This window comes from Sceloporus occidentalis, unplaced genomic scaffold (genome assembly GCF_023333645.1).
Source record: "Sceloporus occidentalis isolate IW3139 unplaced genomic scaffold, rSceOcc1.0.p SCAF_10, whole genome shotgun sequence".
Classification (NCBI taxonomy): domain Eukaryota; kingdom Metazoa; phylum Chordata; class Lepidosauria; order Squamata; family Phrynosomatidae; genus Sceloporus; species Sceloporus occidentalis.
In genome coordinates, this window is record NW_028316990.1 from 9,788,933 (window position 1) to 9,813,030 (window position 24,098).

The 24,098-nt window shown below is 49.1% G+C and overlaps 1 protein-coding gene across 3 annotated transcripts; it reads right to left on the minus strand.

Annotated features, from left to right (window-relative positions):
• Nucleotides 1–11: 11 nt before the first annotated feature.
• Nucleotides 12–19,808, minus strand: LOC149305845 (dysbindin domain-containing protein 1-like). Of its 3 annotated transcripts, none has more exons than XM_089539475.1 (4): nucleotides 19,735–19,808; nucleotides 5,640–5,792; nucleotides 5,232–5,372; nucleotides 12–3,104 (listed from the first exon to the last, which is right to left on the minus strand). In XM_089539475.1, exons 1-4 carry the CDS (start codon nucleotides 19,787–19,789, stop codon nucleotides 2,935–2,937), a joined length of 519 nt encoding a protein of 172 aa, XP_089395601.1. In that variant the 5' UTR covers nucleotides 19,790–19,808; the 3' UTR covers nucleotides 12–2,934. The 3 variants fall into 3 exon arrangements, with proteins under 3 accessions (XP_089395601.1, XP_089395602.1, XP_089395600.1); XM_089539476.1 differs by lacking the exon at nucleotides 19,735–19,808 and adding an exon at nucleotides 14,788–14,870; XM_089539474.1 differs by lacking the exon at nucleotides 19,735–19,808 and having other exon boundaries at nucleotides 5,640–5,913.
• Nucleotides 19,809–24,098: the final 4,290 nt, after the last annotated feature.

Sequence of the window (24,098 nt, forward strand, 5' to 3'; positions counted from 1 at the left end):
AGTCTAGATCAGGCCCAGATCTGCAAGGCAAGAAGGGCAAGTGGGTTCTGCCCATTGTGCTAATCCAGATGGACTAGCGTGCCCAAGAATAAAAACAACAACCCAACCCCAGGAACAAGAGGGCCATGTGCTGAACCACAGTCAGTGGTGACAGCCCCCACACTGTCGATTGCACCCCATCCCTTATGAAACTAGGCCTATTCCATCTCCTGAGCCAGAATGGGACCCTTCCAGCCAAGAGGTTGCACAGTTTGTTTTCCCAGGGCTTCATTACAGTGAGTTTGTTCACTCTGCCCAGAAGGTGACAGATGATTCCAAGGAGGTAGCAACACAGTTTCTGTGATTCACGCCTTCGTTGTCTCCCTTCTCATTGTGCATTAGCAAAAAGCCCCCAAAATCTCTGGATAAATACAGTCAGGAGTACATTGAATGTAATGGAGGAATGAGGAGGAGGAGCCCACGGTGGCCATGGCAGGTTAGATTAATGGTTCCTCGTCCCTCTTAGAGCCAGCTTGGATGGCCCACAGGGATTCAGGATGCAGGTTGGGGGCTTCGGCACCTTGGGTAGTGAAGAACTAAACTGGAAGGATGTGGCACTTGACATATCCTTGGAAACAGCTGAATTTCTGGCTGTGGAAGCAAGAAGGATTAATTTGGGAAGCAGCTGTTGTTTGCCCCCAGCCCCCTCCGTGGGTGGCTCGGGTGTCATCTGGGCGTCATGATGCCCAGTGTTTCCACTTCAGCTGGTGGCTTGCTGGATTTGTGCCCTGATCAGCAGATGCTTATCTGTCGGCCTCTGACACTCGGGATGAGCAAACGGCACAAAGTGCTTCAACCAATGCTCCATGGTGGATGCTGGAACATTATCTCCTGGCCTGGCAGGGATCATGGGAACCTCAAAATGGAGGTGTTGGAGAGCTTTCAAAGAGCATGCATTTTCCAGAGGAGAGGAAAAGGGGATGAATCTGCCTCTCTTTGGCCCCTAACAATTTCTCCCAACCCAAAGATGCCAGTGCCGTTATGCTACCAAAGAGGGAGAGTTCTGGGTGTTTGAGATGGCAAAGGAAGGGAGCTTCTGGGAAAGTTTGGCACAAGGCACCCAACTTTTACCTCCCACCTGGATGCGAATGGGGCATACATAGCTTTCTGGGCAACCTCCCTATTAGAAGAAACAATTGCCTCCCCAAAGTGTTGGACTGTGCCATGGTTTGGGAGGTGTTGGCCTTGCGTAGTAAGCAGTTCCTTCTCAGCCAGAGGGCTGTGGGGACTGTAGAGGCAGTGGGGCTCATTGGTCAAAGGGCTAAGCTGCACTCCTTGCTTCCCATTTCCCTGAATGGTCTTCTGTAGCCAGCCTTTGGATCTCCTTTTCTCCTTCAGTAGAACCACAGTGAGCTACCGGATCCTTTTGTTTTAAAGGCAAAATAAGACTTGTAGAACATTGTTGCAGAGTGAGGAATGGAAAATAAATGGGGCAGGAGGAGAGTGGCAGGTGGAGGTGGCAAAGATGGCTGTTTCTGTACCATCCTGAGAAGAAATGGGGGAGAAAACCAGCTCTGTTGGGAAGACCCGTTTGGCTGATGGAGGCCATCCCCGAATGTACTCAGATGTTGATCATCTCCATTGCAGCTGAAGAGAAAGTGGTCCATGGAGGGAATGGATGTGTGTGCAGAAGGAAGAAAGCAAGGGAGGGAAGGAGGGAGGGAAAGGAGCAGGGCAAGCTGAGCTCCCCCAATATTTGGATGAACATGAAAGGGGCTTCCTCAGCAGATCTGAAGGATGGGGAAGCATGGAAAAAAGAAGGGGCTTTGGCTGGGGAGATCCCAGCACTCTTGCTAGCCTTCTTTCACCTTTCCAGCATCTCGATATCAGAGGAGCGCAGAAGAAAGGACCTCACCGAGACCAAGGTTTTGCTTCTGAGGAATGTACAAGCCCTATTCTGGAAGCATGGAAGATGCCCCCTTCATGCAACCCAGGGCAGTGGCCCTACTTGGTCAAAGGAGGCCAAACATCCCATTTCACAGGACAGCTTTCTGGAAGCACTGGAGTTGTGCTTAGCTGCTCATTGTATTACTTGGCTTGGCGTCACCATTTTCCGCAGCCTTCAGCAGCAGGTTTGGCAAGCGGCTGTGAGCCAGTGAGCCACCACTGTGGTTGCCCATTGTGCCCTGCTTGCCACGTTGTCCCAGAGTGGGGATTTATTCCTCAATACCTTGGGACACTTCTAATGGACGATGGGTGAGATGAGACGGTGTCAGTGTGGTGTACTTAGACCAGAGCCCCACAGCTGCAGGTGGGAAGTTATAAGGCCACTGGGAAGAGAGTGTGCTTTTCAAAGACATGAGGACTGGATCTGCCTTGGCCTAGCAGGTCTTCCTGGTAGGCAGGAGTCCTGCTTTGTGGTGTAGGATCCTGGAAGTGTCACAGAAACAATACTTTTAAGTTGTCCCCCCCGCCTTGGTTCCTTTGGTATGATGAGATTCCTTGGCCTGGCTGAGAGATTTCTGGGGGTCGCCCCTCTATCGCTCAAGGCACGCGGCTGAGGAAGGTTTCTCCGCTATTGTTTGGGGCTGAAGCAGGCTCCTCTTTCCTCAAGTTCCCCATAGCTGACCACATTCAGAAGGGCTCAAAAGTGCCAAAAGACAAAATGGGGCTGCATCCAGCTCCCCCAATCCCAGAAATGTTAGCATCTGCAAGGGAACAGAACTGGCAACAGAAATTCAGGGATGCAGGAATGGACACAAATGTGGTGGAGGTGGTGATGGTGATGAGACTGTCTGTACACAACAGGCAAGATTTGCAAACATCCTTATGTGTGAGGAGCAGCGGAGGTGTGCAGAAGAGGAATGGGCGTCTCTTAAGGTCACCAGTTGCCTGGGTTAGTGCAAGAGTGAGTGTTGGCACCTTGGTTTCGCTCCCGGCCTGTTCTTGTCCTCCCTATTCTTCTGCCGGCTTTCCCAGAGTCAGGAAGGCATCTGCTTTGCCTCCCTGGAGCTCCGAGTCGCTGAGGTGCTTCTTCTCCCGGCCCTGATCTCCTTTTGTCCTCGTCCAGGAAGGCGAACGCAGGTAGCCTGCCCGGGGGTTGGGATGCGAGTGCGGGTGAAGGCCTAGGGAGAAGAGAAAGAAAAAGAGCATACCAGCAGAAGATTTGGTCCTTTCTGTACGTTCCTTTGTTGTGTACAACTGCCCATTCCAGGGGCATCAATAGAGGGGTGCAAGGGGTATGGACCGCACCGGAGGATACCTCAGATGGGGGGTCTCCCAGTAAGATGGTGGGAAACGGCTGCCTTCTGGGTCTGCTGGGGCTGACCATGACCAGTAAAGCCAACACCCTGCCCCAGATCTCCTTTCTCCTCCCTTCTTCTATCTTTCCCTCCCTTTTCTCCTTCCTTCCTTCCCTGTTGCCTACCCAAATGCTCGTCTTCCTTTCTTTCTCTTTTCTTCCGTCTTTTTCTCCTCCTCCTCTCTGTCTCTCCTTCCTTCCCTCCTTCCTTGTTGGTGGTTATGATGATATTGTGTGCCTTGAAGTAGTTTCCAACATATGGTTGACCCTACGGTGAATCTGTCGTGGGTTATTTTCTTGGCAAGATTTGTTCAGAGGAGGTTTGCCATTGCCTTCCCATGAGGCTCAGAGACCGTGACTTGCCCAGGGTCAACCAATGGGTTTCATGGCCGAGGCGGGAACTGAACCCTGACCTCCAAAGTCGTAGTCTGATGCTCAAACCACTAGGCCACACTGGCTCTCTTTCATTCATTTTGGGGTTTCTTTCCCCCTTTTGCCTGCTTTCTTTCTCCTTCCTCCTCATTAATTCCACTCACACTTTTTCTCATCGCAGAGGCTGATCTGCATTTCCACTCCATCTGTCACCGGGATGCAGCTGCCGACTCCACTGCCGAGGAGGAGTGCATCCCTTCTTTTTCTTTTCCCGTCCTCCGCACCCCTCTCACCCCGCTTCCAGTGCTCTCTGCACAATCTTTCCTTGGAGCATTGGCTTTGTGCCTCTTCTTAAGCAGCTAATGAGGGCATCATTGCAGAGCCAGAGCAAGCCTCAGGGAAGGCAGCAGGAAGAATGTGCTGTTTCCCACACTGTCCGGCAGAAAAGTCCCCAAGGCAATGTGTCTCCCTTTCAGAAGCAGCTGCCAAAAGCGCTTGCGTTTTTTCCATGGGAGTCATGACACAGCTGGGAAATTAAATCTCTTTCCCTTTCCCCCACATCCCTCAGAGCTTGGCATCATCATCATCATCATCCATTCATTCATTGTATTTATTTATATCCAGCTTTTCTCCTGATATGGGGACTCAGCAACGTGCCTTTCAGTTGTTTCTGACTTACAACAACCCAAAGGCAAAGATATCACGGGGGGCTTCTTGGCAAGATTTGTCCATAAGGGTTTGCCTTTGCTTTCCTCTTGTATCTCCTTCCCAGACTCTTCTGGAACAAATCTGGACCAAGGATCTCAATTTGCCTTGGGATTCTCTCTCAGTGTGAAACGCAGGGTGAGTTTGCAGAAGGAAATTAATTCTGGGAATTAGATGCATGCCTCTTCCTCTAAAATAAAAGTAATGTAGGGCACCTGGATAAAGATCACAGGCTCCAGAGTCCTGCAAGGCACAATATGTGTAGTTTTTTAAAATTGCAACTTAAAGAAACACTTCATATTCTCAACTCACTGGACAGAGGATGCATCTCACGTCAAGTGGTTTCGGTCCTTTATGCCTTCTCTGGGTTCACAAAAGCAAAAACCCTTTGAACAAATCTTTCCAAGAAAACCCCAGGGTTGCCTAAGTTGGAAACAACTTGAAGTCACACACAAAGACAACAACAAGAGTAACAACACGTCAGAACTGTATTCAAATCTACTTCCTCAGGTGCATCCTAATAGATTTAAGTCAATTTAAGTTTATGAAAACGTAATGCTACCAATTTCTTTCTTTCTCTCAGTCTCAAAGGTGCTACAAGAGCCCTTTGCAAGTAAAGGGGGATCTAATTAATTTGCACTAAGATGTAACGAGAGCCATTGTGGTGCAGTGGTTTGAGACCAGGGTTCAAATCCCTATTTGGCCATGGGAATCCACTGGCTGACCTTAGGCAAGTCACACACTCTCAGCCTCAGAGGAAGGCAAAAGCAGGGCAAACCCATTTTGGCAAGACTGGCCAAGAAAACCCCATGACAGGGCGATCAAAAATCAGAAATAGCTTGAAGGCACGCAAAAGCAACCCGATATCACTTACCAGCCGAGGAGTCGTTGGCAACGTTCTCCTCATCGGAGTCCGCAAAGACCTCGGCTAGCTCCTGGTCCGACATATCGGTCAGTTCAGTCAGGTCCAGCAGGTCAAAATGGACCTCCAGAGAAGAGACGCTGCTCAGGGGCTCTGAGGAAACAAGATGGAAGAGGCAAAGGAAGCCAGTTGGGTCCCAACCGAGGAAGGAAGACACCAACAGACTCATGTGATCCATAATGTGGAACTAGAGCTCCCAAATCTTTGCAGTCCTGCTCAATGGGGCTTAGCAACTCCAGCTCAGGCCTTGGAGACATTGGAGACACCTCTCCAAACTCTGGCCTCTGGGGCAATTGCTGGGCTGGGTGCCTATCCCATCCCATGGCAGGACTCACGGCCTTCCCTCCCAGTTGTACTCACGCCGGCGTTCTGCGACCTGCAGCAGCCCTGAAGTGGGGATTGGGATCCCTCCGGCCTCCTCCGCCGTGGGGCTGGGGGGCTCCTCCAAGAAGCCCTGGAGGGGGACAATCCGGGGGGCTGGACGCTCCGTCTTCGGGGCCTCTTTCGCCAGCTCTGGAAACACACAAGAGGTTGGCATGCATTGAGGTGAGCCTGGGCAGGAGGGCACAGAAGGGATGGGCCACTTCATGCAAGAATACGCCCAACAGGTAGCCAGCAGGTATGGATTTACGTATCCCCCCCACACACACATATAAGAATGAATATATATGAATATAACGAATATAAATACAGTGAGCCCTCCATATCCACAATTTTTTTATCCACAGATTCAAGCATCCAAGGTCTGAAAATATATTTTTAAAATATACAAATTCCAATAAGCAAACCTTGATTTTGCCATTTTATATAAGGGACATCATTTTACTATCCGTTTTATTTAATGGCACTTGAGCATCCACGGGTTTTGGTATCCACGGGGGGCCCTGGAACCAAACCCCAACTGATACCAAGGGCCCACTGTATATGAATCTATTTTGCATGAATATAAATATATAATATGAATGTGAATATAAATAGGAATATATTTCATATAGATATAGATATAGTTGAATGAAGGAGCCCTGGTGGCACAGTAGTTAGATGGTAGTCCTGCAGCCACAAGGTTGTGAGTTCAGTCCTTGCAGGGCTCCAAGGTTGACTTAGCCTTCCATCCTTTTGCAGGTTGGTAAAATGAATACCCAGTTTGTTGGGGAAAATTGGCTTACAGATAATAAACTGCTTAGAGAGTGCTGAGTTCACTGATAAGCAATATATAAATGTAAATGCTATTGCTATTGAGAGAGTTGTATGTTTTCAAGTGATTTCCAACTTACAGTGACCCCAAGGCAAACCTATTATGGGGTTATATTGGCAAGTTTCTGCAAAGGGGGTTTGCCATTGTCATCCTTTGGGGCTGAGAGTATGTGACTTGCCCAAGATCACCCAATGGGTTTACATGGCCAGGTTGAGATTCAAACCCTGGTCTCCAAAGTCCTAGTCCAACGGATCAAACCACTATACAATGCTGTCTGTCTGTCTGTCTGTCTGTCTAGGAGCCCTGGTGGCGCAGTGGTTAAATGCCTGTACTGCAGCCATTCACTCAAAACCACAAGGTTGGGAGTTCAAGACCAGCAAAAGGGCCCAAGCTCAACTCAGGCTTGCATCCTTCCAAGGAGGGAGCTAAAATGAGTACCCAGACTGTTGGGGGCAAATTAGCTTACTTGCTAATTAGCTTACTTGCTGTTCACCGCTATGATCTTTGGAATAGCGGTATATAAATAAAACAAATTATTATCTATCTATCTATCTATCTATCTATCTATCTAGATATATTCTATCCCACTTTTCTCCTGACATGGAGCCCTAGGTGGTTTGCAACACAGTTAAACAAGATCAAGCAAAAACAGAACAAAACCCAAAACAAAACCCCAATGATCAGGACGTTAAACCACAACTAAGCAACCTTATTAAAACAGCATTGATTTTAAATATATATATTATAACCAAGATGGGCCTGGGTCTCCCTTGAAAGTAATGGGGTGAAGAAGCTGTGTTTTTATTGCTGCACCAAATTCGTGGGGAAATGGGATGTTCAAGGTGGTTTTGCTTGTGTCTTAGATAAGAAACCAGGAAAATGCCCACTTCTGTCCCGGACCACCGGACCAACCATGTTCAGTTTGCACCTTGGTTCCAACTCTTTGGCTTCCCTCCTTGTGCAGCTATCTTTGCAGCCATTTCTAGAGCCTTCCTCTCATCTTCCACACACACACACACACACACACACACACACACACATATATATATATATATATATATATATATTTTCCTTCTGCTCCCTGCCTCATTCTCCGTTCTGCCTTTGCAGCCCCAGGATGCGGTGGGATGATGATGGTACAGGAGTGGGAGGCAGCAGAGGGACATCCAGATCCGGTGGAAAAGGTCAGAGACAAAACAGATGAGACAGTAAGAACTTCCTGATGATAAAAGCGGTTTGATGTAGAGGTTGGAACAGACAGCCTTAGAAAGTGGTGGACACTCCTTTGCTTGGGTGCATCTACACTGTAAAAATAATGCATCTTGACACCACTTTAACTGCTGTCGCTCCATCCTGTGGCATCCTGGGATTTGTTGTTTTTACAAAGTCTTGAGCCTTCTCTGCCAAAGAGTTCTGGTGCTTCACAAAACTAGAGGTTCTGTAGGATGGAGCCGTGGCAATTAAAGTGATGTCAAACTGCATTATATCTACAGTGTCGATGCAGTCTTTGGAGTTTTGTAAACAGAAATTAGATGCTCAGGGTGCTTCAGCACTAAACTAAAAAATTAAAAATGTGTTATTTAAACCCTGTTCCTGCCCTGGCAGAGGGTTGGATTAGATGGCCATCAGGGTCCCTTTCCAGTCTTGCGATGTATGCAATGACAAGAGCAGAGGTCCATTGCAATAGAAGAAGGGGGTGACAAGAGTTCTGTTTGGGTTTTATCCTCTCTCTTGCTGACCTTGTCCAGAAATGTGCTCTTTCTTCCCCACTCATCTTTTCAAATTCTGCTGAGTGACCGGCGCAAAATTCCCACGAGGCCGGATTCGTTCTGCAGCATGAATAATAATAATAATAATAATATGTTTTATTTATAGACCGCTATTCCGCGATGATCATAGCGGTGTACAGTAAAATCGTTAATACAATAAAAATACAGTTAAAGGAGGGAGAAGTCTCATCCTTCAGGCAGTCCAAGATGTTGCTGGGTCTGCCTGATGGCTCCCTCTGAGGCCGAGATGACAGTTGAGGAGGGAGGGGCCTCTTCCTTCAGGCAGTCCAAGATGTTGCTGGGTCTGCCTGATGGCTCCCTCTGAGGCCGAGATGACAGTTGAGGAGGGAGGGGCCTCTTCCTTCAGGCAGTCCAAGATGTTGCTGGGTCTGCCTGATGGCTCCCTCTGAGGCCGAGATGACAGTTGAGGAGGGAGGGGCCTCTTCCTTCAGGCAGTCCCCGATGTTGCTGGGTCTGCCTGATGGCTCCCTCTGAGGCCGAGATGACAGTTGAGGAGGGAGGGGCCTCTTCCTTCAGGCAGTCCAAGATGTTGCTGGGTCTGCCTGATGGCTCCCTCTGAGGCCGAGATGACAGTTGAGGAGGGAGGGGCCTCTTCCTTCAGGCAGTCCCCGATGTTGCTGGGTCTGCCTGATGGCTCCCTCTGAGGCCGAGATGACAGTTGAGGAGGGAGGGGCCTCTTCCTTCAGGCAGTCCAAGATGTTGCTGGGTCTGCCTGATGGCTCCCTCTGAGGCCGAGATGACAGTTGAGGAGGGAGGGGCCTCTTCCTTCAGGCAGTCCAAGATGTTGCTGGGTCTGCCTGATGGCTCCCTCTGAGGCCGAGATGACAGTTGAGGAGGGAGGGGCCTCTTCCTTCAGGCAGTCCCCGATGTTGCTGGGTCTGCCTGATGGCTCCCTCTGAGGCCGAGATGACAGTTGAGGAGGGAGGGGCCTCTTCCTTCAGGCAGTCCAAGATGTTGCTGGGTCTGCCTGATGGCTCCCTCTGAGGCCGAGATGACAGTTGAGGAGGGAGGGGCCTCTTCCTTCAGGCAGTCCAAGATGTTGCTGGGTCTGCCTGATGGCTCCCTCTGAGGCCGAGATGACAGTTGAGGAGGGAGGGGCCTCTTCCTTCAGGCAGTCCCCGATGTTGCTGGGTCTGCCTGATGGCTCCCTCTGAGGCCGAGATGACAGTTGAGGAGGGAGGGGCCTCTTCCTTGAGGCAGTCCAAGATGTTGCTGGGTCTGCCTGATGGCTCCCTCTGAGGCCGAGATGACAGTTGAGGAGGGAGGGGCCTCTTCCTTCAGGCAGACCTTGATGTTGCTGGGTCTGCCTGATGGCTCCCTCTGAGGCCGAGATGACAGTTGAGGAGGGAGGGGCCTCTTCCTTGAGGCAGTCCAAGATGTTGCTGGGTCTGCCTGATGGCTCCCTCTGAGGCCGAGATGACAGTTGAGGAGGGAGGGGCCTCTTCCTTGAGGCAGTCCAAGATGTTGCTGGGTCTGCCTGATGGCTCCCTCTGAGGCCGAGATGACAGTTGAGGAGGGAGGGGCCTCTTCCTTCAGGCAGTCCAAGATGTTGCTGGGTCTGCCTGATGGCTCCCTCTGAGGCCGAGATGACAGTTGAGGAGGGAGGGGCCTCTTCCTTCAGGCAGTCCAAGATGTTGCTGGGTCTGCCTGATGGCTCCCTCTGAGGCCGAGATGACAGTTGAGGAGGGAGGGGCCTCTTCCTTCAGGCAGTCCCCGATGTTGCTGGGTCTGCCTGATGGCTCCCTCTGAGGCCGAGATGACAGTTGAGGAGGGAGGGGCCTCTTCCTTGAGGCAGTCCAAGATGTTGCTGGGTCTGCCTGATGGCTCCCTCTGAGGCCGAGATGACAGTTGAGGAGGGAGGGGCCTCTTCCTTCAGGCAGACCTTGATGTTGCTGGGTCTGCCTGATGACTCCCTCTGAGGATTGAAAGCAATCCCCACAGTCCAGCTTATATTTTTCAGGGCTGGGGAAACTTGAGAGCTGCGTGATCCTTTGGATGACAGTTTCCAGAGTCTTTGACCATTGGACCTGCCAGCTGGGGCATCTGGGATTTGCAGCTCTGAAGGCTTCCCAGCCTTATAGGGTTAAAACAGAAGAAGGTGTTTGCAGGGATGATGGAGCGAGGCCAGAGGTTGTGTTTGCAAAGGTGGGACAAGATCTCCATTGGGTTTTGTTGTTCTATGCTTTCAAGTCAATTCCAACTGGTTTTTCTTGGCAAGTTTCTTCAGAGGGGGTTTGCCATGCATTTCCTCTGAGGCTGAGAGAGTGTGACTTGCCCAGGATCACTCAATAGGTTTCATGGCTGAACAGGGATTCAAACTCTTAAAAGTCATAGTCCAAAGCTCAGACCACTATACCACACTGGCAAAAAATTCATTGTGCCAAATTAATCATGCTACACAACTCTTGTGTTTGCAAAACAATGCATGAACCAAGGAATGCACACATCTGCAACATTCCTGATATGGAAGCTTGGATAGGAGAGGGTCTTTTAAAGAACAGGAGAAAGGAGTCTTTTAAGGAACAGGTCTTCCTTCTTTTCCTGGGCATCTAAGGATGGGTACCAAGAACCTGAGATTTTCAGCATCAGAAAAAAAGCCCTTTTGTGTATCTGCAAACAAAAGGCCTTGCAAGAAGCAGCCAGAGTCAATAACAAAGGCCTGTTTGTCTGGAGGAAGGAAGATGAAGCCTGGCCTATAGCTCTGGTTGATGGCCATAAGTGGCCCTGATATTCCCCTGCTCCTAATGGCCAGCAGTCTGGTACCCACTGGATGGCACACACTCCAGGTACCAGACTGGCATTGGCACCATGCAAGCCTGATGGCTGCTAAGTCCTTTCTGATTTATGGTGACTCTAAGGTAAATCTATTGTGTGGTTTTCTTGGCAAGATTTGTTCAGAGGAGGTTGTCATTGCCATTGCCTTCCCTTGATGCTGAGAGCATGTGTCACCCAGTGAGTTTCCCTGGCCAAGCAGAGATTTGAACTCTGATCTCCAAAGTCATCATCCAATACCCAAACCACTATGCCACAGTGATTCTCATCCTCCTCTTCCAGAATCAAATAAATCACTAAACCTAAAGGTTGTCTGGGATGGCATAGAAGGCACCTGGAACCAAAGCATGGAGCAGCAGTAGTGAAAATTGATTGCACAATTGCACAACATGAATGAACACACTAGATGTGCAAATGAATGCATAAACACATGCACGATGTGCATCCCTGTGGAATGCATGCCCATGCGCACCTCAGCTTCTGCAACCTGGAATGCCACCCTTTTGCATGGGACTTGAATATCCAGCTGTTTCCAAAGGGGAACTGACGTATGCGTGAGACACCCACAGGATTCGAAGCTCAATCTCACCAAATGTTTCCACAACTACAATTGTTGCTCTTTTTCCCCCATTGCAGACACACTCCCTCCAACATCACACTCTCTACACTTCCAGCCCACTTCCCAGCTCTCTAAATGCGGAGGCGGCTGGGAGACAGAGGCGAGGAAGGCACTCAAAAAAGCCCTGAATTATTCACGGCTAAAATCTTAACAAGCCCCAGTGTGGGAAACCAGCAAAGCGGGAGCGCTGTAACCTAAATTCTTCCAACTTCCCAACAGCTACAGGGTTTCTGTTTGCCAGACAGACACATCTGTGTATCTGGCAATGTGGATGTGTGGAGATCGGTGGTACAAATTGAACTGTGGGCCCTGCAAACAGCTTTGCATGTGTGTGTTGTGTGCCTTCAAGTTGTTTCTGAGCTATGACAACCCTAAGGTGAACGCATCATGGTGTTCTCTTGGCAAGATTTAGCCAGAGGAGGTTTATCATTGCCTTCCTGCATTGTTAGTTTGTATGTACAGCACTGTGTAAATCTGCTTTTTTTTTTTTTTTTGGAGAGGGGGGTCACATTTGGTCATCCACAACTGTAAACATGAATCCCCAGCACTTATAATGCCACACGCCAAGCTTTGATCTCGAATGCCAGCTGCCGTTCTTAAGCACTTCTTATTCTTAAGCACTCCCAAGAGTCCAGGAGATGAATCACTTTAGGAAAAGGAATTTTCCTAGCAACCCTCATGCTAATCTTGCATCTCCCACATTTTTGCCCCTGAAGTCCCTCTTCATGGCACTGCGGCCGCTCGGACTGGCAATTCTGTGCCCAGTCGAAGAGATGCCCAGACGCAAAACCTTGGGAAATCATCAGTTCTCGCTCATCTTTTGTGCCAAGGCCACACACAGGCATGGTGCCCGGTGCCAACTCTCAGGCGAGGGCACTCCACAAGGAAATCCAAGCCCAATGGATGCTGAAACCAATTGGCAAGAGCTTCTCCTGGCAAACATGATCCTCCTCCATGATGCCATTTCCCCAGGACCCCTCAGACCCAAAAAATAAGGGGGCACCTTTGCGGCGATTCTTTTTCAATGGCTCAACCCACACACATCCTTTGCTCCCCAGCAGATAGAGGATCTGCTTAGCAGACCCCACTGGTTGTCTTTGCTTTGCTTTTTGTTCCCTTTCCCCATCCTTTGGGTCACTTCTGAACCCATACAGAACACACCTGATCTCGTCTATAGAAAATGCATTCATATCTGACTTAATGCAAGTTTAATGTCTATGAGATTAGTAGGTAGGAGTAAGAGGGAATCTAAGTTTCGAATTTAAAATCTGAGTTTGGAAATCCAAAATTGGAAATTCAAAATCTGCGTTTGGAAATCCTGAGTTTGGGATTGAAAATCTCATTTTTGGAAATGCTGAGTCTGGAACTGAAGATCTGAGCTTGGAAATTTTGAGTTTGGAATTGAAAATCTTGAGCCTGGAAATCGTGAGTCTGGAATTGAAAACCTGCTCTTGGAGAAACACTGCTCACTTGCATTGAAAATTGGAGCTCGGAAAAATTAGCGTTGAAATCTTGAGCTTGGAACTGTAAATTCAAGCGTGAGGAGTGCTTTTTGGGCATATAAAATTGGACCTTGAAGGACGTTGCTTTTTAGGTTGCAACTCCCCAAACCCCCAGCCATCTTGTAGTCCAGAAAGGCCATTCTTTCCCAAGCTGTGTTGAGAAATGTGCTGCATTCCCCAGACCACCCAGGAAGGCCAGAGACAGCTCTCTAATTCCCATGCCTCTCCTTCTCTGCTCCAGCGCATGTGGGGCCATGTGCTGTCGCCGGGGAAAGGAGGAGGAGGAGGCGAAGCGGGGAGCGTGTGCCATTGATTTCCAATAGATAAGTACTAACAGCAGCAAAATGTTCCCCATCATCCTCAGGGAAACAGGGCGGAGGGGAAAGGGGTGGCACCAGCACTTTGCTTCAAGGCCGGTGTGAGAGTCATCTGCCCATTTGCAGCCCTGGGCAAAGAGGACTGCCATTTAGCCAGCTCAGAAAAGAGGAGGCAATGCTGGTGGAGGAGGCATTTTTGGCACAGGCAGCCTCTATTTGTCCTGACTGAGCCATCGTGGCTCAGAGAAGCCCCTCAAGCCAGTTCCCTCCAGGTCAGTGGGATGGTGAATCCATGCCAGGTTTCAGCTTGGAGCTACTCATTCCCAGCCTTGAACTGAACTGATAGGTCTAAGGCACAGCCTCACTTCTGTAATGGCACCTCTCAAAAGACTTTACTTATTATTTCTATTTCCACTGTCTTGTTTATAGAAAAATAAACCACTTCTAAATATATATGGTTGGGGCCAGCATGGCACAGTGGCCTGAGCATTGGACTACAACTCTGGAGCCCAGAGTTCAAATCCCAGCTTGGTCATGTAAACCCAAACAAGTCATATTCTGTCACCCTCAGAGGAAGGCAATGGCAAACCCCCTCTGAAAGAAGAAACGTGCCAAGAAACCCCCATGATAGGGTCACCTTGACATTGCCATACGTTGGAAATGACTTGAAGGCACATAGCAACAACACATATATGGCATGTGGCCTCCAAACTCTAAAGTGGGTGAGGCACATACTCTCAGGCTCAGAGGAAGGCAATGGCAAACCCTCTCTGAAGAAGCTTGCTGAGAAAACCCTGTGATAAGTTCCCTGTCAGGGTCACCATAAATCAGAAACGGAGACAAACAGCAACAACAACAACAACAACAACAACTCATCCCACCCCTGAACTGAACCAATAGTTCATTGCACTTCTGTAATGGCACATGTCAGAATATTTCACTTGTTACTTCTATTTCCATTGAACCTTATATAAAAATCATATATATATATATATATATATATATATATATATATATAGCCTCCTAAGATCCTACAAAGTCCACCCAAGGAACAGAGCAACACCAAATTACCAACACTAACAAATAATAGTATCAGATTAACAACCAATAAGTGATAACCAACAAAACCAGTTCCTCCCTTAACCCTACAATAGTATGCAGGCATTTGCTGGAAGATACCCATGGCAAAGAAAAGGTGAGCTGGTGATAAACAGAGAGGGCCCCTCCTCCTCCTCCTTCCATTCCAGGACTGGATCCTGGCCCCGAAAGAAACCCATTTCTGTCCCTTGGCCCTGGATCTCCCAGACACTTACTCATCCTTCTTGGCTGCAGCTGCAGCAATAACCTCAGTGCAGCAAAATCTTTAAGCAGATTTGGAAGTCCACCAGGCGTCTCTCCCAAAATATGATCAGGAGCATCACTGCCGACAGTGCCCTGCCAGGGAAGAAAGTGGGCATAATCTTGGGCTCAATGCCCGCCACCCGTGACCCGCTACAACTCTATCATTGCCTGGGATGATCAATGCCTCCTTTGGGAATATGCTGTAGACTCCTTCCCTAAATCTTTGCTGGGTTGCACTCAGTCCCGCTTGTGATTCAGCCACTGATTCAAATGCTCCAAGCAGGAATTGAAGGGGCTTCTATCAGACTGAACTCCAATTCTAGACACATCCAGCCATCAGAACAAATGCTCCAGGAATGAAAGGAATGCAAGACAGATTCAAAAATTGAGACTGAGACCTGGAAAAGATTCCCTGCTTTGCAGATATGGAAACCCTCATCCTCTTTGTAATTCTTCATCATACAGATGGATAGGTAGGATCCCCCCGCCCCCATAGATACCAAAATCCATGGATGCTCAAGTCCCATTATATTACTACTACTACTACTACTACTACTACTACTACAGTGGTCCCTTGGTATCTGCTGGGGTTTGGTTCCGGGACCTCCTATGGATACCAAAACCCAGGGATGCTCAAGTCCCACTAAATACAATGGCATAAAGGGTCCCTTATATCAAATGGCAAGATCAAGGTATGCTCTTTGGAATTTATATATATATTTTCAACACTTTCAAGCCATGGATGCTTGAATCCATGGATAAAGAATCTGTGGATCTGGAGGGCTGACCTGAGGGAAAGGCCCTTTGCAGGCTGACTCCTAAGCCCTGATGGTATCAAATCCTCCGCATCAAACAGGCCAGTCTTTGACCTTTTCTAATAACACCCTGATTTCAAAAACTACATCTCCCTACCAAGAAATAGTAAACCTCCAAATAAAGGCTGCAAGGCAGAAGGCAGGAACCACTTTTGTGGATCTGTAGCAGCATTTCTCCTGGAGCTTTGGGGGCCTAAGGTCCTGGATCATGGTCAATGCTGTGGACAATCCATCCTCTTTGTAGCCACACTGTCTTTCCAAAGGGTCTCTGCAGCTGGGTCCATCCTCAAAGGGGGCCAGGGCTTGGCCATGCTTTCTGTGGCATCCACTCCCCAGTTAACCCCAAATGCACCATGCTTTGCTCTAGGTTTAGGTCCAGGTCTTCGTGGGGAGGGCTTTTTTGCCATCCTCCCAGGCCCTTTGGATAAGGACCTTCTTGGTGGATGCTCCCAGCTTGTGGAACTGGCTCCTATGGGAAACTAGGGCTGGGCATTTCTCTGTTTTCCTTTCAGGTAAAGTCTTTTTTTAAATTTCAACAGCCATTTGTGGAGACACCCTTTTAATCTGTTTTGGTGTTAACATTCGGTAAGATCCTTCAAGTCCCAATGCTGGGGAAGAAAGAGGCAGGCTAGAAGCTCATATCATTAATGAATTGCTATTGGCTATTATTCAGCCGCGCCTGGCTCTTTATTTACATGCTGCATCGATCTTTCCTTTATTCCAGGCTGAGCGTGAAGGATCCTTTCTTTTTCCTCCAACTCTCCCAGGAAAGGGTCCTTATCCTGCTTTCTCTTCTTCTTCTTCTTCTTCTTCTTCTTCTTCTTCTTCTTCTTCTTCTTCTTCTTCTTGGCAATGACTCCTCCTTAAGCCTTGGTCCCACTTCAAAATGGAATGGAAATGCTTTGGATTGGCTCTGAATAAAACCCAGGAGATGCCTCTTAATTCAGGGGTTTTCTCCTAGGAAAGAAGGGAGGAGGGGGATCTCTCCTTATTCAAGGCAGCAACAGCAGCAACAGCAGTGTGGGCGACTCCAGATCAAAAGTGTGGAGGCGGTGATGGAGAAATGGCGCTGGGAGGCTTATTTTTGCTTGCAATTGGGGCTTGCATCCCAATATAGCACCAACTTGAGATGCGGACTTACTTTTTTATTCCTCGAGCAAAGTGTTTTGAGCTATTTTTGGTTAACAGGCCTGCATTTTCCCCATTCTCTTGCATTTCCCTGCAATCATCATCATCATCATCATCATCATCATCATCATCATCATCATCATCATCATCATCCAGCTTTTCGCTTTAAAGTGGGACCCCAAAGAGCTTAAGGTCTAAAAACGCAGTGCCATTAAAAACGTACTTAAGGGACACACTGAAACAGATCCAAACAAAAATCCATCAGTGATATTAAAACAGACTATTTGTATTATTTCCACAGCTCTTCGTCTCCTTTCTCTTGTGCTGAAGTTTGGACTGGAACCTCTTCTTAAGTCTTCTTAGGTTTTGCAGCATGTGGCTGATGGCATTGCATGCTGTAGAGACGCTATTATGCCACATAGGACTGGGTTTAAGTTGCTTGTAGGGCAATGAGGACATTTAGAAATGGTCTGTGTCCACACTGCAGAAATAATCCAGTTTGACACGGATTTAACTGCCATGGCTCACTGCTATGGAATTCTGGGTATTCTAGTTTTGTGAGACACTGAGCCTTCTCCGTCTGAGCGCTCTGGAACCACAACAGACTACAGTTCCCAGAATTCCACAGCATTGCAGTTTCAGACCCTCCATCTCTGTTACAAAGCTGCAACACCTGACAGCATCCATAATTGGAAATGCAAAAGTAAGGGGGCTGGTGTGTGTGTGTGTGTGTGTAGGAATCAAGTTCAGAGAATTTTCTAGATACTGTGACTTCTTGCTTTGAGGATTCATTTTGAATTGTCTCTCTGCTTCTCTCTGCTCCCATGGCTGGCCTTCAGCATCCCTTCCCTTGTTGCCTGCCACCTTTTGCACCAGCAAAAGGAAGGCGCTTGGGAGAAGTGTGTGCCTGTGGGTCTGTGTGTGCTGCTTGCACAATTGCTGACTCACGTTACACAAAGCATGCACAAGCCATGGGTCACCACTGTAGCAGGTGCCACAATGGTGGAAGCTGCAAGTTTAATACAGCAAAGAGAGAAAGGAGAGAGAAGGCAAGGGACATTGATTCCTAAACCAGAAGTGGGCAACTCAGGCAGTTTGGAGGACACTTTTAAGGCCCCAGCAGTTGCCAAGGACTGCATGAATGGCTAAAACTGTCCCTTCCCCAGAATAACACAACGACAACCACCCAGGTGGCCAAAAGTCTACTTCTAGTTTTGAAAAATAGGCATTTTTAAAAAATGTCGAACAGTGCAGCAGTGTCAAACAGGTCAGCTGCAACCCATTCAAAGGCAAAAGAACACCTTGGAGGCTTCTAGAAAAGGCAACCCAGCCTTTCTTTAAAGCCAGAAAAAGACATTTTGGGGATGTGAGGGCCACAAACACATCTATGCCCCCCAGGACTGGACTTTGAGGATGCCACACAAGGGCCACTTGGTTCTTCCTTCCCAGTTCCTTATTTATGTGAATTTTCAGAATACAGCTGACACTCGGCTGCCTTGAAACAGGCACTTAAATTGTTTTTCGGGCCTCAACAGATCATGCATCCTTACAACCAGGAGCCCTTCTCAGTGTGATGGCATTGACACAAGCACACACATGGCCCAGAGCTCTATGTGCATAAGGGGCACTGCCAAGTATGCCAACCAAGTCAACAATACCCATTTAGGTAGACAAATTTTGAAAAGTCACACAAATAAGGAACTGGGAAGAGGGAACTCACTTCCGCCTCGCTGCACACTTTCAAAAGCAAAGGTTGGCAGTGGGCATATGCTACCCTTAAGTATATTGTGCATTTTGGTTGGCCAATAAAGGTCTCACTGGTGGATTTTTGCTTGCATTTGTTAAATGGCCAACACAGCTACTCCTGCTATGCCCACCCTTGTAATTCAAGCTTTTGGAAGTATTGGCTTCTGCTCATCCAGAGGTATGAGGAAGGGAAGCCACTCTGCACATGCCCAGAGGCACTCTGGTGATGAGAACCCACACTTCCCATTATGCCCAGGGCAGAGGTTAGGGTTGCTCTTATTGTTGCTCCAAAAAAGCCTGGCATGGTTTGAGGTGCAAAAGTAGTCCATGCCAGCTCCATTTCTTCATTGCCAAGGGCTTTTCCATGCCACCTTCCCCTGGAGACAGATAGCTCAGCTGTTGAGGGCTCCTCCTTTTTCCATTGCTCTGTATGATCCTCATGCCTCACCCTCATTTCGCAGTCTATCATGACTGAGTCCCAGGAATTGCAACTCCCACCATTCCTGGACAGTGCTGTCTGGGGATGATGGGAGCTGCAGACAGGCAATACTGGCAACGTTTGTGTGGAGATGCAGGCCAGCAAGAGTTGAAGGGTCACAGTTGCCCAGCCTTGTATGAAATGGAGGAGGTCAAAGGATGGGGTGATGTTGCCCCAATGTGCCCCTTCCCCCGCCTCTCTCTGCTTTTGGCAAGGAAGCCACAGCCCTGGTTCCAGATGGGGTCCCCCAGCCCTTCCCCAGTTTGAGGGCTTGGCATGGAGATGCCCCCTGCAAGGCACCCAGCCCTTCCACGGCAGACAAACTGCCCCCCAAGCACCCATGGCACTGGAAATAGGACCTTGCAGCTGGCTCAGGGTGCCCACCCATGGGAGACCCCAGGACAGGCCTCCCTTGGCCCTGACACCCCTTGGCCACTCACCCAGACCTTTCCAAACAAGGGCAAAGTGGCCCCAGAGCCCCATTCACAGGTGCAGCATGCAGGTCACACACACACATACACACCCCACTGCCTCCATCATCTTGACCCTCTCCTCCCCCCCCCCCCAGGAATAAGCCAGGATCTGGAAGGGGGCAAGCCCTGGGGTCCCCTGGGGTCAGGGTCTCTCAGGGTCTGCCAAGGGGGGCTTGAGTCCAAAGGGGGTGAGCAAGGGGGGGGGGGGCTCTCTGCCTGCCAGGGGTCTTGCCTGGGGCCTGGAAGGGGGCATCTGGGGCTGCTGCCCTGGCTGCTTACCCGGGGGCGGCTGCTGCTGCTGCTGCTCCCCTGCCGCCGGCGGAGCCTCCTCCATCCGTCGTCCCTCCGGCTCCCTCGGCAGCCCCGGATGCTGCGCTCTCGGCCGGCTCCAGAAGCCCAGAGCCTCGGCTGGGAGGAGCGCAGCACTAGGAGGAGGAGGAAGGATGGAGGGAGGGAGGGAGGGAGGAGGGAGCCCTCTTGCCAGCCCCTCTGCCCGGCCTTGGAGCCCCCGAAGCCCCCTCCTCCCTGCTGCATCTGCAGGAGATGCCTTGGCTGGCAGCCTCCCTCCTGCTCTTGGGTCCCTTTTCCAGGCTGCTTCCCTCTCTTAAGGCTCTATGCATTCCTGCCTGGCAGAAGGAGGGGGGGGGGGGAACTGGGTGGCCCTTAGGGTGCCTTCTGGCTCTAGGGCTCGGATAGGTTCCTTCATGGCAGAAAGGGACTGAACTGGGTGGCCCTTAGGTCCCTTTCAGTTCTAGGATCCTATGTAGTCTTATCTGGCCAAATGGGATTGGACTGGAATATGGACCTTTGGGGGTCCCTTCCAACTCTAGGGATCTATATGTTCCTGCATGGCAGAAGGGGATGGATAGCCCTTTAGCCCTCAAACACATTTATATATACATACATACACACACACACACACACCCATATATACCCATACGTATACATATATACACCTCTGCCATACAATCCTTTAAGAATTGTCTTCCATACATTCCTTAACTGCCTTATCTACATAACATTACAGTGTCTTATTCTATTCCCCCCCTTTATACAGACATCCTTACATTCATTCCTCATCCTCCTTTGACTTCCCAGATCCCAACACTGGAGTTAGACTTTGCTGCAGTTTGTGTTGTTGCTATTACTAACCTCCTTTTCTGTTACTGACCTTAAAATATTTAACGAAGTGCTTACTTTGATAACATATGTATGGCGCGTTCATTGTCATGTTATACATATTTAGATATACATTTTAGCATTTACAGTTGCAGTATAGACAGCATTATCTTGGTTGTTTGCTTGTTCCTTCCTAATGTTAATCTGGAATCTCTTTTCCTGCAGCTTGCATCCATTGCTCCATTGGGTCCTAGTCTCTGGAGCAGCAGAAAACAAGCTTGCTCCCTCCTCAACATTGCATCCCTTCCAATATTTAAACAAGGCTCTCATAGCAGCCCTTGGCCTTCTCTTTTCCAGGCAAACAGACCCAGCTCCCTTGCAAATGGCTGCCCAGGGTGACCCAGTCCAAGGCACCACTCAAGCCTCCCTCTTGAGCCTGGCCTTGGAGCCCCTCTGGCTTGTGAATCCCTTTCACTGGGGAGCGAATCCACTCCAGGTTTTAAAACAGCCGCCCAAGACCCTGAAGCCGCAGCAGCAGCCAGGACCTTGGAGAGCGCCAGAGAAGGAAAACCAGGAACGGATTCATGGAGGATTGATACATAAACCATTTGGCTGTTATTATTAGTATTATTAGCCCACTCTGAGAGCCTTTCTGGCTGAAGAGCGGGGTGTGAATGCAGTCAATAAATAAACAATGAGTAGTATTAAACATTATCATTATTAGGATGGAGCTGTGACGGGTGTCAAGCTGCATTAATCCTGCAGTGTGGCAGTGGAAACAATAATAATAACAACAACAACAATAACTATAATAATATGTAGAGAGATCTTGCAGCCCCTTTGAGACTCACTGGAAGAAAGAAGTTGGCAGAATGAGCTTTTGGAGACATAAGTCTACTTCCTCAGATGCATTCAAAGCCTAGGAAAGCCCATGCTGCCCATTTCTTTCTTCCAGTCAAAGGGGCTACAAGATATTTTGACAGACTGATTCCACAGACTAACATGGCTATAGCTTTGGAGAAGAAGAAGAAGAAGAATCCCAGGATGCCATAGGATGGAGACATGACAGTTAAAGCAGTGTCAAACTGCATGAATTTTGCAGTCTGGCAATGGCCATAACAACAATAATAACAATAACAATAATAATTAATATTACGGGGGCGTCGTGGAAAGATGATTACCCAGTTTTTACCCCGTGATGCCCTGCTATCACTGTTTTAATGCTTAATGTTAATGATTTTAATTGTATTGCTAGCTTTTATTGTATTATAGATATGTGAATGTTTTATTGATGAACCGTTTTGTTGATGTAAGCCGCCTTGATCGTGTTGAAGTGTTTTGGGGTTCCTGCCGGTAGACATGAAAAGCAGGGACAGCTTTGTCTGTCTTTACAGTTCCTTCCTTCCTTCTTCCCTTTCTCCCTGAGGCCTCCTGGGGCAGTCAGGGCCTTCTAGCTCCTCCAGGGGCTCAGGGACCACCAACCATACAGTGAGCCTCCTCCTTTCCACTCCACAGGCTTTTCCTTTTTGCTGAGTTCCCTGCTATTTTCCCTCTCTTCCTATGCTGCCATCTCTGAAATGCCCTCCTGCTAAACATGAACACTGTATTTTCAGGGCTAGCAGATCCTTTTCCCCAGGAGCCTTCCCATGCTCTGGCACACTGCCCACTGGGCCAGGCCTCAGATTCAAGGGCAGCCACAAAGAGGTCAAGGCTCCTGTGGGCATCCCAGTGGCTCCTTCCACCTTGAGCCACCTCTCTTGGCTCGCTGGTCCTTGGGATGGAAATATCAGTCTCTGGGGACCTAAAGCATCTGGGAATGGGGCTTTGCAGCTGAGACATTCCAAGTCCTGCTGGCGCCAGTAACTGGAGATGTGAAGAGCGAGAGAGGCTTCCCAGAGCGGAGCACCTCACTCAGCTGCTTCTGCCCTCTGAGGCTTCCACATTCCTGTGCTCAGCTGCCGCTGTTGCTGCTACACAAGGCAACTCCACAGGGAACTTCCACTTCAGGGATTAGATTTGTGCCACTTCCTTTCTCCACTTCCCTTGCCAAAAAATACAGGACCAAAGGAGCTTTCCTCTCCTGAGACTGATGGTCACATCTTAAGGATGTAACTTCTTTGGACCCCCCACCCCCTAAGATTTCCAAGTTCTGTTTGTGGGTTTCTTAGTGAGGCTGCAAATCCCAGAATTCTGTGTGATTTTGACATGGCAGTTAAAGTGGAATATAGTGCTGTAATAGTGCAATGTGATAGGGCTCTTGTTCAGAGGTGCTTTGCCTTTGCCTTCCTCTGAGGCTGAGACTGAGAGTATGGCTTGTGAAAGGTCACCCAGTGGGTTTCCATAGCTGAGTGAGAATGGAAGTCCTTCTCTGCAGAGTCATAGCACAGTGCTCAAACCACTGTGCCATGCTGGCTGTCGAAAGGAAGTGAGCCTTGGCTCTGCTGGAGAAGCTGCCCCACTCTGGTCTATAAAGGAATGGTCAGTGACCCACCCCTCAAACAGTACCATGACATCCCCCTAATACATACCCGCACAGGGCACTGGTTCGCCTGTTGTGCCAGTTCTTTGACACGCTACATTAACACCGCCCCCCATCTTCCTTCACAGGATGTGCTTGATTCCAAAAACAATGCCATCAAAGACCTGCAGTATGAGCTTGCCAGAGTGTGCAAGGTAAGAGTTGCCCCCCCTCACGTGCACCATGTTCCTTGTAGTCTGGAAATTTGTCATTTAACTATTCTTAGCCTGAAAGCCCTTGTGGCTAGCCACAGTTGCATAGATGCCCCTAAAAGAGTGGCTGTAGCTCTCTTGGGAAAACCCTGGGTAGTTCATCCCTCCGGATTCCAGAATGCAGTGGTATCCACTGATAACTTTGTCCTCTCCCTCGCTCCCTCTGCAGGCACACAATGACTTGCTGCACACATACGAAGCCAAACTGTCCGCCTTTGGGATCCCCTTGGACAATCTGGGCTTCAAGCCGCTAGAGACCTCTGTCCTCGGCCAGACTCTGGGCCAAGGCCCCACGGGATTTGTCTCCATGCCTAAGTAGCAGAACCTCCAGGCCCAGTCCTTGGGAACAGTGGTGGCCTGAGAGCCTGGCGTGGAAAAGGCTTGCCTGGTGCCCTTGCTGGGGGTCTGGGGAAAGGAGGAAGAAGAGGAAGGACTGGAGGCAGCAGCACCTGGGAGAGACATCAGGGCAGGACCCACAGCCTTCTTGTGCATTAAACAGGCACCGATGTATGAGAGGCTTTTCATACCTGGTCTCAGCAGGCCTCCTCCCATTTTTCAAGATGAGGTTTGGAGGAACCTGTGGAGCTGTCCTTTCCTTCAAGAGCCCCTTATCAAGAGCAGCAGCTACACAAACACCAATGTACTCCTCTGTTGGAGCCCCACAAGTGCCATACCCATCAGACGAGGGGCTAAGGCTTTCCCCAGACACTCATTTCATTAAAAGAAGGCTGTTATAAAAGGCTTGCATGGAGCAGTCTTTACATTCACTCACAGCAACCTTGCACAGTTAGCTG

What these genes read in the sequence shown, in the direction of transcription:
- LOC149305845 (XM_089539474.1), bottom strand. Translation starts at nt 5,868, where the DNA reads ATGAAGTGGCCCATCCCTTCTGTGCCCTCCTGCCCAGGCTCACCTCAA. An exon ending in GCAGGTCGCAGAACGCCGGC is followed by an intron (nt 5,373 to 5,639) that starts GTGAGTACAACT and finishes TTGTTTCCTCAG; the next exon opens with AGCCCCTGAGCAGCGTCTCT. An exon ending in TGCCAACGACTCCTCGGCTG is followed by an intron (nt 3,105 to 5,231) that starts GTAAGTGATATC and finishes TCTTCTCCCTAG; the next exon opens with GCCTTCACCCGCACTCGCAT.